This window comes from Podarcis gaigeae (genome assembly GCF_964106915.1).
Source record: "Podarcis gaigeae genome assembly, chromosome: 18".
NCBI classification, from domain to species: Eukaryota; Metazoa; Chordata; class Lepidosauria; order Squamata; family Lacertidae; genus Podarcis; species Podarcis gaigeae.
In genome coordinates this window covers 2,922,893-2,935,289 of record NC_139696.1, presented here as the reverse complement: position 1 = coordinate 2,935,289, position 12,397 = coordinate 2,922,893, and the positions used below count along the sequence as shown (strand labels likewise).

Here is a 12,397-nt window from a genome sequence, read left to right as displayed (position 1 = left end):
GAGTGACCGTTGCCTGGAGTCGTTGCCTCACACGGCCAGCCCCCGAAGCTTAACAAACCAAGACAGGCATGTGTGTCCTGTGAACTTCTTTGCGGTTTAATCCTGCTCCGCCGTGGGTTTCGATCCCCGTGCATAAACACAACTGCGTATTCCTGCCTAGACAGGGGGCAGGCTGGTGTGGAGGACTCCCTGGTCCTGAATGGGGTGACCGTGCCCCCGAAGGACCAAGTGCGCAGCCTAGGAGTCATTCTGGACTCACAGCTGTCCATGGAGGCGCAGGTTAATTCTTTGTCCAGGGCAGCTCCATCTGGTACGCAGGATGAGACCCTCCCTGCCCGCAGACTGTCTCACCAGAGTGGTGCATGCTCTGGTTATCTCCCGCTTGGACTACTGCCATGCGCTCTCCGTGGGGCTGCCTTTGAAGGTGACCCGGAAACTGCAACTAATCCAGAATGCGGCAGCTGGACTGGGGACTGGGAGTGGCCGCCGAGACCACATAACACCGGTCTTGATAGACCTACATTGGCTCCCAGTACGTTTCCGAGCACAATTCAAAGTGTTGGTGCTGACCTTTAAAGCCCAAAATGGCCTTGGTCCAGTATACCTGAAGGAGCGTCTCCACCTCCATCGTTCTGCCTGGACTCTGAGGTCCAGCTCTGAGGGCCTTCTGGCGGTTCCCTCCCTGCGAGAAGCGAGGTTACAGGGAACCAGGCAGAGGGCCTTCTCGGTGGTGGCTCCCGCCCTGTGGAACGCCCTCCCACCAGATGTCAAAGAGAACAACAACTACCAGACTTTTAGAAGACATCTGAAGGCAGCCCTGTTTAGGGAAGTTTTTAATGTATGACATCTTAGTGTATTTTTGGTCTTTGCGGAAGCCGCCCAGAGTGGCCGGGGAAACCCAGCCAGATGGGCAGGGGTACAAATAATAAATTATTATTATTATTATTACTAGAAGAGGGTTGGAATGGATGATCTTCGGAGGGGCCCTTCCAACTTCCGATTCTGCCGTTCTTCCTGGCTTGACATGTTCGGGGCTCGTTTTATTTTTATTTTTTAATCGTGCGGGCCTCTGGGATTCCTCCTCCTTCCGGAAGCTGCCTGTTGGGGTTGTTTTTTTTGTCCCTCTGGAGGGGGAGACTGAAATCAGGAGAGGAATCCAGAAGGATTCCCAGCCTCGTGTGACATTTCGGCAGCTGTGCACACCTGCTGTCATGTATACGGTCCGGCTTACGTTACCCCTTCAGCATCGAGCGAGGGTCAGTTGGAGGGGAGGCGAACGAGGCCAGACCCTCAACTCTCTCTGGTTCCCCCCCTGCAGAAACCAATAATAATAATAATAATTTATTATTTATACCCCACCCATCTGGCCAGGCCTCCCTGTCTCCCAACAGAATACAGTGGTACCTCGGGTTACATACGCTTCAGGTTACATATGCTTCAGGTTACAGACTCCGCTAACCCAGAAATAGTGGGTATCTGAAGAAGTGTGCATGCACACGAAAGCTCATACCTAGAACTAACTTAGTTGGTCTTTAAGGTGCTACTGGAAGGAATTTTTTGTCCAGAAATAGTACTTCAGGTTAAGAACTCTGGGCGGCTTCCCCCCCCAAAATTAAATAAATAAAACACTGCAATACATCAAACATTAAAAGCTTCCCTAAACAGGGCTGCCTTCAGATGTCTTCTAAAAGTCTGGTAGTTGTTGTTCTCTTTGACATCTAGTGGAAGGGTGTTCCACAGGGCGGGTGCCACTACCGAGAAGGCCCTCTGCCTGGTTCCCTGTAACTTGGCTTTTCGCAGGCAGGGAACCGCCAGAAGGCCCTCGGAGCTGGACCTCAGGGTCCGGGTAGAATGATGGGGGTGGAGATGCTCCTTCAGGGATACTGGGCTGTTTAGGGCTTTCAAGGTCAGCACCGACACTTTGAATTGTGCTCGGAAACGTACTGCGAGCCAATGTAGATCTTTCAAGACCGGTGTTATGTGGTCCCGGTGGCCGCTCCCAGTCCCCAGTCTGGCTGCCGCATTCTGGATTAGTTGCAGTTTCCAGGTCACCTTCAAAGGGAGCCCCACGTAGAGCGCATGGCAGTAGTCCAAGCGGGAGATAACTAGAGCATGCAACACTCCGGCAAGACAGTCCGCAGGCAGCTAGGGTCTCATCCTGCGTACCAGATGGAGCTGCCCTGGACACAGAATTGACCTGCGCCTCCATGGACAGCTGTGAGTCCAGAATGACTCCCTGGCTGCGCACCTGGTCCTTCAGGGGCACAGTGACCCCATTCAGGACCAGGGAGCCCCCCACACCTGCCCACCTCCTGTCCCCCAAAAACAGTACTTCTGTCTTATCAGGATTCAACCTCAATCTGTTAGCCGCCATCCATCCTCCAACCGCCTCCAGACACTCACAAGGTACACTGCCTTGGCAGCTGTAGGTTCCACTTCTGGTTTCTGCGGACCACGCAGCCTAGCTTTTCACTTCCGACAGCTGGGGAGAGGGTTATTTTTAGGGGGGGGGGAGCTGGATTTGGTGGGAGTGTCTCCAGGCACACACATATATATTTAACGAATTCCTTCAGCATTCCTCACATTTCTGGGAAGGCTAAAGCCGTCCGGCCGTTCCCGTTTACAGCCGAGCGAGATATCCATTTCTCTCGAACTCGGGATTGCGGGGAGCTGATTGCAGTTCTTGGCTCACCACTCAAGAATGTAGGTGCGATTGTAATTGAATTTTATTATTACGGTCAGAGACCAGTTCCGGCTCGCTTGCAATATCAGGAAAAGCATAAAACACGACAGGAATACATGGAATTTCACTTGGGTATAACAGAGGCAATACAGACATAGCGACAGTTAAAAATATATATTAAAATAAGATATAGCCTAAAATTGTCATTTAAAACCTAAATCATTTTGGTAGTACAGTGGTACCTCAGGTTAAGTACTTAATTCGTTCTGGAGGTCCGTTCTTAACCTGAAACTGTTTTTAACCTGAGGCACCACTTTAGCTAATGGGGCCTCCTGCTGCTGCCGCACCACCGGAGCACGATTTCTGTTCTTATCCTGAAGCAAAGTTCTTAACCTGAAGCACTATTTCTGGGTTAGCGAAGTCTGTAACCTGAAGCGTATGTAACCCGAGGTAGCACTGTATTATTATTATTATTATTATTATTATTATTATTATTATTATTATTATTATTGTTATTAGCCCTGAGAAGGCTTACACAACCTTACACAAGCCAGGGAAAAGCATATTGCAAAAACAACAGAAGGAGAATCAGAGAGCATCTTCTCTGTGGCCGAATTATTATTAAGGGGATTAATTGCGGAAGCGGGAGAGAACTGCCGACCCTCTTTGAGCCGCTTGGAGAAAAAAAGCTTTACCTTTCCTTTGTGGGGACACGGGTGGCGCTGTGGGTTAAACCACAGAGCCTAGGACTTGCCGATCAGAAGGTCGGCGGTTCGAATCCCCGCAATGACGGGGTGAGCTCCCATTGCCCGGTCCCTGCTCCTGCCCACCTAGCAGTTCGAAAGCACCTCAAAGTGCAAGTAGATAAATAGGTGAAGGTAAACGGCGTTTCCGTGCGCTGCTCTGGTTCTCCAGAAGCGGCTTAGTCCTGCTGGCCACATGACCCGGAAGCTGTACGCCGGCTCCCTTGGCCAATAAAGCGAGATGAACGCCGCAACCCCAGAGTCGGCCATGACTGGACCTAATGGTCAGGGGTCCCTTTACCTTTACTTTACTTATCTCTGGATATTGCTCTGGATATCGTCCCTGAGCTGGCGGGGTGGGGAATGGATGGGAACCGGGGTCCCCACGACATCATTCAAAATGCCTCTTCAAAATGGAGATATTCTCCCCCTTCTCGCATGCTGGACGGCTGCCGTAGCGGAGACAGCTTTTCGAACAGCCTCCTAGGGCCAGCCCTACGCCAGCCCCAACCCCCCATTGTAGTAGTCAAGCCCCTCTGGGTTGCAAACGGCCGCATTCACAGAAAGGAAACCTCGGCTTCCCCTTTTAGAAGTCCCGTCCCCCCTCCCCTTGAAAGGAAGAAAAGCAGAATCTCTTTGCATGTACGAAACGCAGCCTGGCCGTGTGGTTTTATTTTTAATGACTGGTGCAGCCCCAGCGCACCTGCTTGTTTCTGTGGCGACTCATTTAACGGGTTCGCCTGGCCTGCAAGTAGTTGCTTTCGGTTCCTCAATTTCTGTTATCTTCTTTTTGCCACCCCTCCCTCCCGATTCGCCGTGTCCTCAAGGCCGGTGGTTGTAGCGTTTTGCTGCAGGCAGCATCGAGCCTCTTTCTCAAAAGCGAAGTTGTTGTTGTTGTTTCTCTGCTTCTCTCCCGAGCCGGGCGAGCATGAAACCCGGGAAATTTAAGGGACATCATCAATAAGGGACAGCAGCGGGACACAGCGCTGGGATAAGGGAGTTTCCCGCCAAAAAAGGGACGGTTGACAGCTATGCTCTTTGGCCGCTGTTTGAATGTGTTCCTGCGCCGTAGCTGCATGTAGCCAACTCGGGCAGGGCAGGGGGAATAAATAGAAGCGAGACCCCGGGGGCTTGGAAACTCCGTGCGGGGCATTTCTGCTTCCGACTGATGTGACACGTACAGGTTTCAGGGAGGACCGGCCAGGAAGTCAGGAACTGGTGCCAGAGAGAGACATTCCTGTTGACAGCTGCCTATTAATAGCTGGGAGCAGGGGCACCCAGTTTCCGTCCGCCGGGGAGCCCAGCGAGGGGAGAGGCGCATTGCCGTCACACGCCGGAGGTCGTCGCGATTCGGTCAGCGGGGAGCCAGAATCTCCCTGCGTCGGACGGGTTCACATATCGTCTCCTCCTGCGCGCGTGTTCAGCACGGTTGCGTTGTGCGCAATTTCACTTACCGTATTTTTTGCTCTATAAGACTCCCTTTTTCCCTCCTAAAAAGTAAGGGGAAATGTGTGTGCGTCTTATGGAGCGAATGCAGGCTGCGCAGCTATCCCAGAAGCCAGAACAGCAAGAGGGATTGCTGCTTTCACTGCGCAGCGATCCCTCTTGTTGTTCTGGATTCTGAGATTCAGAATATATTTTTTCTTGGTTTCCTCCTCCAAAAACTAGGTGCGTCTTGTGGTCTGGTGCGTCTTATAGAGCGAAAAATATGGTACATGCTTTCAACAGTTGGGCTGGTTGAGACTGGCACGGTTTAAAAGTGAGCGAGGCGGAGACCTTAAACCTTTTGATGTTTTATTGCTGCTTTATTATTATTATTATTATTATTATTATTATTATTATTAATATTCTGTTGGGAGCTGCTCAGAGCGGCTGGGGAAACCCAGCCAGATGGGCAGGGGATAGATAATAAATTACAGTGGACACTCGGGTTGCGAACGTGATCCATGCGGGAGGCACGTCTGCAACCTGCAGTGGCACGTCGGCGCATGCACGGTTGCGATTCAGTGCTTCTGCGCATGCACAACCGCCGAAACCCAGAAATAACCTGGTACTTCCAGGTTTCGGTGGTCTGAAGCGTCTGTAACCCAAGTTTCAATGTACAGTGGTACCTCGGGTTACATACACTTCAGGTTACAGACTCCGCTAACCCTGAAATAGTGCTTCAGGTTAAGAACTTTGCTTAAGTACTTAATTCGTTCCGGAGGTCCGTACTTAACCTCAAACTGTTCTTAACCTGAAGCACCACTTTAGCTAATGGGGCCTCCTACTGCTGCCTCGCCGCCGGAGCACAATTTCTGTTCTCATCCTGAAGCAAAGTTATTAACCTGAAGCACTATTTCTGGGTTAGCGGAGTCTGTAACCTGAAGCGTATGTAACCTGAAGCGTATGTAACCCAAGGTACCACTGTATAGATTCCCTCTGGGGGATCTAGTGGTCAACGGTGAGGACAGGATCCTGCGTCAGGTGGCTCCCAGTTGGGCCTGATCCAGCCGCAGGGCTGTTCTTGGGTTCAAAGCATGGGAAATTGAGCAACAGCTTGCTAATTCGCCCGTGCTTTTTGACTGCTCCTCTACACGGCACACCTCTCTCTCGCCCGCAGCGGGATGACATGGGGCTCTGGACGTTGTGTGCTTTTCTACAGAGTTGCTGACCCTGCAGTTTTCTCTGCTCGCGGAGCCTCTCATTAGCTACAGGGCTGGGCTTGGTTCGGTTTTCGAAAACAAAAGTCTCCAGCCGTCCCCGGGTCCCCAACTCCCTTTTGCCTCGAGCCGGGCGCCTCTGCCTTTAAAGAACACATCTTCCTGCCTAGCCACCAAGGCTGAAACAAACCTGACGAGTCTCTTTCCTGGGGAACCTCGGGAAATTAGCAATTCGCCGGCTCCCCTGCATTCCCACAGAGACCAGTCTTTGGAGTTGAGGGTGCTTTTCTGACCGTGCCCTGAGTTTTCCAAGCGGGTAATTCATTTCCTTGCTTGCTCTAAAGGTAAAGGGACCACTGACCGATAGGTCCAGTCGCGGCCGACTCTGGGGTTGCGGCGCTCATCTTGCTTTATTGGCCGAGGGAGCCGGCGTACAGCTTCTGGGTCACGTGGCCAGCAGGACTAAGCCGCTTCTGGCGAACCAGAGCAGCGCACAGAAACGCCGTTTACCTTCCCGCCGGAGCGGTACCTACTTATCTACTTGCACTTTGACGTGCTTTCAAACTGCTAGGTTGGCAGGAGCAGGGACCGAGCAACGGGCGCTCACCCCGTCATTGTGGGGATTTGAACCGCCGACCTACTGATTGGCGAGCCCTAGGCTCTGTGGTTTAACCCACAGCGCCACCCATGTCCCTGTTTGTGTTTCTATATTGCAAACCACCCTGTGGGCAAGCCAGAAGGGCATGTGCCACTGATTCGGGTCTGCCATCTCCACAAAGACAGAAGCGTTTTTCGTATGGAATCTGTTCGAATCGTCCCTCAAGAACAGCCGAGGGCAAGACATTCAATCTTGTGAGAGTAAAAGTGCGTCTATATTTTAGAATTGCTAGGTGATGCAGAGAGGGTGCCAGAGAGTCAAAGTGGGAAGGTGGAAAACAGTCATGCCATGGGCAAAATGTCCTTATTGTGGCCAAGTTGTCTGACGCTCAATATCATTTAAAGGTAAAGGTAAAGGGACCCCTGACCATTAGGTCCAGTCGTGGCCGACTCTGGGGTTGCGGCGCTCATTACGCTTTACTGGCCGAGGGAGCCGGCGTACAGCTTCCGGGTCATGTGGCCAGCATGACTAAGCCGCTTCTGGCGAACCAGAGCAGCACATGTAAACGCCGTTTACCTTCCCGCTGGAGCGGTACCTATTTATCTACTTGCGCTTTGACGTGCTTTCGAACTGCTAGGTTGGCAGGAGCAGGGACCGAGCAACGGGAGCTCACCCCGTCATTGCGGGGATTCGAACCACTGACCTTCTGATCAGCAAGCCCTAGGCTCTGTGGTTTAACCCACAGCGCCACCCGCATCTTGCTTGCTTTAGGGGTGGTGAAATCTTGGTTTCTGGCGGCGATGTGGGTCCCCCCCCCCGGAAGAATAAAAGAAATTGAATTGGGAAATGTTCCTGCACAAAAGAGGCACTGGAATTTTTTCCCAGGTGCCCTCTTGGAAGAGAGATGGGGGAAGCATTTTGCGGGTGCTGAGGGCCACACTGCCCTTCTGGGGGCCAGGTGGGCAGGGTCAGAGGTGAAAGTGGGCGGTGCGATGGGCATGAATTTTACATTTTTTGTACTGCCAGGCTAGTTTCTAAACCCCCAACCAGCCCCTCTCTACCTTACGCCCAGGTAAGCGAGAGACGGGATCGATAGGGGAGTTTTCCATCTGGGCCCAAACACTCCAATCAGAACCGGGGAGGGGCGTGGCTTCAGGGAGTGGGTGTGGTCTTGGAGAGACTCCTAGGGGGCCAGTTGGAAAGGACTTTTGTTGTTGTTGTTCAGTCGTTTAGTCGTGTCCGCCTCTTCGTGACCCCCTGGACCAGAGCATGCCAGGCCCTCCTGTCTTCCACTGCCTCCCGCAGTTTGGTCAAACTCATGCTGTTCGCTTCGAGAACACTGTCCCACCATCCCGTCCTCCATCGTCCCCTTCTCCTTGTGCCCTCCATCTTTCCCAACATCAGGGTCTTTTGCAGGGAGTCTTCTCTTCTCATGAGGTGGCCAAAGTCTTGGAGCCTCAGCTTCAGGACCTGTCCTTCCAGTGAGCACTCAGGGCTAATTTCCTTCTGAATGGAGAGGTTTGATCTTCTTGCAGTCCATGGGACTCTCAAGAGTCTCCTCCAGCACCAGAATTCAAAAGCATCCATTCTTCGGCCATCAGCCTTCTTTATGGTCCAGCTCTCACTTCCATACATCACTACTGGGAAAACCAGAGCTTGAACTATACGGACCTTTGTTGGCAAGGTGATGTCTCTAGAGGGCCACATTCCGGATCCCTTCCACTGTCCTAACTTAGCGTGTTTATTTTCCATCTCTTTAGTCATCAAAACCAACTACTTTGAAACTCCAGGTCTCTTGCCCAACAATTGCCTAATAATCGTCGTTACCGATGAAACTTGCGAAATGGATTCTTCCATCCTCCTCCTCCGGCGGAGGAATAAAGTTTTGGGGAAATTTTCTGGGACCTTGTGCTCCATCCTACATCCCTGCATTTTCTGGATAGGGTCTTAAATTTGCAGGGGAATAAATTAATTTATCCAGAGGTGTTTTTTTTTTTTGGAGGGGTGTGTGTCACGAAGAGGGGGTGCTGGTGTTTTAACGTATTTTTAATCTTTTGTTGGAAGCTGCCCAGAGTGGCTGGGAAAACCCGGCTAGATGAGCGCGGTAGAAATAATATATTATTGTTATTGTTACCAAAGGGGACTAGAGCTGAACGGCGGTTAGGATCTCTCAAGAAGTTAATTAATTGGGGGCTAATTAATGGAAGGAGAACATGTTTGGTCCCCGTGTCTGGCCTTCTCTGACGTTTAAAAGTCTCTGCTTGCTTCTTCGTATAGTAAATGGCACATTGGCGATTTGTGTCTCTGAGGCTGTGTCCCTCAAATCCCCTTTTGAGTACCTTCTGAAAGACTTGATTATCGAAAAGACATTTAAAACTTCCAATGTAAGTCAAATTGAATATTCAGGCTAGGTAGAAATAACCGCTGGAGCACTTACAATCCATATGAAATTATACGGCTTTAGTAGAAATGTTATAAGGAGTTAAGCATAATTAAGTATTATGGTATTAATGGAAAATAAGGTTAAAAATATGTTAAGATAGTTATATGACAAAAAATAGAGAAAGATGGAAAGGAATTGCTGAAACAATTAATAGAAGTAGAATACAAAAAGGGAGGCGAGAGGAGGTCGATGGAACAAGGGAATGAAAGATAGGGTATTGAAATGGCATGATGTATGTTTTTAAATTGTTTTTGTTTTGCTTTGTTTAGTTTAACGTGTTAAGGTTGTGTTTTGTATTGTTTATATATGGTATTGTATCTTTTTATTCATCGTTTTTTTCTTTCTTTGTCTTTTCTCATCTTTTTCTTTTTGTAAGCTTCAAAAATAATAAATATATTTTTTTTTAAAAAAAAAAAAATACAATCCATATTTTCTGGGGCGGTCCCCCAAGTGCAATTCTTTGCCATTCCGAAATAATCTCAGAAATGTTAGGAATACACATCCCAATCAAACCCCCAACACTTCTCTATAGATACGTAAAAGGCGTTTCTGTCGTCTCCCGGGACAGAACGGTGCCAACAGCAACATATCATGCGCAGCAATTAAGCAGCTGGTAATCTGTTTGATTAGGTGGGTTAAACCACAGAGCCTAGTAGGACTTGCCGATCAGAAGGTTGGCGGTTCAAATCCCCGCGATGACGGGGTGAGCTCCCGTTGCTCGGTCCCTGCTCCTGCCCACCTAGCAGTTTGAAAGCACATCAAAGTGCAAGTAGATAAATAGGTAGCGCTCCGGCGGGAAGGTAAACGGCGTTTCCGTGCGCTGCTCTGGTTCGCCAGAAGCGGCTTAGTCCTGCTGGCCACATGACCCGGAAGCTGTGCGCTGGCTCCCTCGGCCAGTAAAGCGAGATGAGCGCCGCAACCCCAGAGTCGGCCACGACTGGACATAATGGTCAGGGGTCCCTTTACCTAATCAGTTTGATTAATGCAGCTGAAATAATAGTTGCAAATAATATTTTTGGGAAGTGGGGAGGAGCTCTCCCCCCCCCCCACTTTTCAATGGGTCAAAAAGATGCGGACTATAATCAGATAATCACCAATATTCTTCATTTGGACTTTGCTATTTTAACTGTGCGCAAGTAAATGCATTTATTCCGTGTGGCTGTTTCGTAGTTTTGATTTCCACGTTTTGATTTTCACCTGTGGGCACTCTGGGTTTATAGACATTATTGAACAAAATTTAAAAATCTTTACCAAAAAGAAAGAAAGATGTGGACCGTGATGAAATTGATCATGTAGGAGAATCCAAGCAACTCAAGCTGAATTTATGGAGAAATGGCTATTTTTCCTGGTTTTGGGGGAATTGCAGCGTTAACGATAACCTGCAGCCAAGTCTTTTCGGTTCATTGTAAAAAAAAAAAATAATTAATTGGGAACTTGGTTGTAAACGAATTGCTTTGCTGCAGACCTGATTGCGAACCTTGAAAATATCAAAAGCGATATCATAAATGTCATGGTTTAGTCTTTTACTAATGAAACTGTGAATTAAAGTTTGAAATAAGAAAACCTGCAGAAGGGAAGGAGGGAAGTCAATGGCTCTATGGAGCATAAAGTAAGATAGATGTTAAAAGACTTGATATTTTTGTTTGTTGGTGTATCTAAAATGAAAGCTTAATAAAAAAGCATTTTCAAAAAAAAGAGAGAGCAACGACGTTTGGAATGCCGTAAAAGTTTGTTTGTGTCTGAAATAAAACACACTCTTCTTTATTCACTGAGGAAAATAACAAATAAAAAAAAAATACCAAAAGCGAAAATGAGATTTCTGGGTCTCCTATTCAACTCAGTAAATAACATTTTTTTCCTCTTTGTTTGTTCTTTTTGTTTCATTTTCTTTCTCGGTATATAAAATTTGTATATAACTTTTGAATACTGTATTTTCTGGCGTATAAGACTACTTTTTAACCCGGGAAAATCTTCTCAAAAGCCAGGGGCCGTCTTATATGCCGGCTACAGCAGCAGCTCCGGCAGCAACTCCCCACCAAAGGATAAAATGACCGCAAATTAAATCAGAGGACTCCAAGCTCTCTAGATGAAGCAGAAATACGCTTGAAAATTAGCCCCAGAAGCCCCCGGCCACTGGGAAGTGGAACGGATTTCTGAGCCAGACTGAAGACTGGTTTTTAAAATTTTTATTTGGTGTGCATTGGAAGAGGGTTAGTCTTATACGGCGAGTACCGTATTTTTCGCCCTATAGGGCGCAGCGCCCCATAGGGCACACTTCTTGGGGGGGGGGGCATAAAGAAAAAAAAATTATTTCCCCCCGAGCCCTAAAGAGCAAAGAAGCCATGACAGCGAGCGGGATGGATCCGGGATCCAGGGCTTGGGGTCCGGGAGCGAAGGCGAGGTTGCGCAACCTCGCCATCGCTCCTGGAGCTTGCGGGGCTGGGGGCGGGGGCTCCCAAGGCTTGCGGATAGCTTCCTGAAGCCTGGAGAGCAATAGGGGTCGGTGCGCACCGACCCCTCTCGCTCTCCAGGCTTCAGCGAAAACCTGCATTCGCCTCACACATTTCCCCTTCATTTTTGGAGGGGGAAAAGTGCATCCTATAGGGCGAAAAATACAGTATATCCCAAACTCTATATTTTAACTGGAAAGCTTGGGGGGGGGGGCGTCTTATACGCCCAGTCGTCTTATACGCCGGAAAATACAGTAATTGGGAACCTGGTTTGTAAACGTCTTGCTTTGCCGCAGACTTGATTGCGAAGCTTAAAAATACCAAAAGCGAAAACGAGATTTCTGGGTCTCGGCGCCGGGAGTTAGGGTGGCGTTTTCGCGTCTCCCCGTTGGAAACAGTCTCCGAATAACGTGTCTCCTTCGTCTTATGTCGCCTGCAGCTTTACGAACTGGACGGAGACCCGAAAAGGAAGGAATTTCTGGACGACCTTTTCAGCTTCATGCAGAAGCGAGGTGAGAAGGCAACCCACCCCTTTCTCCCTCCCTGTCTGTCTGTCTGTCTGTCCGGCAAATCTTTTGCAACCGAAGCATTTGCAAAGCCAGCTTTGGGTAATCTTCCTCGGTGCTTGCTAAGCTCACACACATACTCACAGAGAGGGGCGTTTGCAGAAAAATATTTCCGTAGCATCATTCTCTGCTCCTCCTCCGACGAAAAAAAGGCTATTAAAAAAAATTCGTTTATGCATTTTTTCCAGTTTTACATTTACACATCACGATAACACCCTTACATAGACCAGGGATCAGCAAACTTTTTCAGCAGGGGGCCGGTCCACTGTCCC

At 49.1% G+C, this 12,397-nt stretch overlaps 1 protein-coding gene across 2 annotated transcripts in view; it reads left to right on the top strand.

Annotated features, from left to right (window-relative positions):
• Positions 1-12,397, top strand: part of ARID3A (AT-rich interaction domain 3A) — a 65,913-nt gene that overhangs the window by 34,035 nt on the left and 19,481 nt on the right. For both annotated transcript variants that reach the window (XM_083720475.1, XM_083720476.1), the window contains exon 4: positions 11,999-12,071. In XM_083720475.1, coding sequence (XP_083576601.1) covers positions 11,999-12,071 — 73 coding nt within the window. The remainder of the gene's footprint in view (positions 1-11,998; positions 12,072-12,397) is intronic.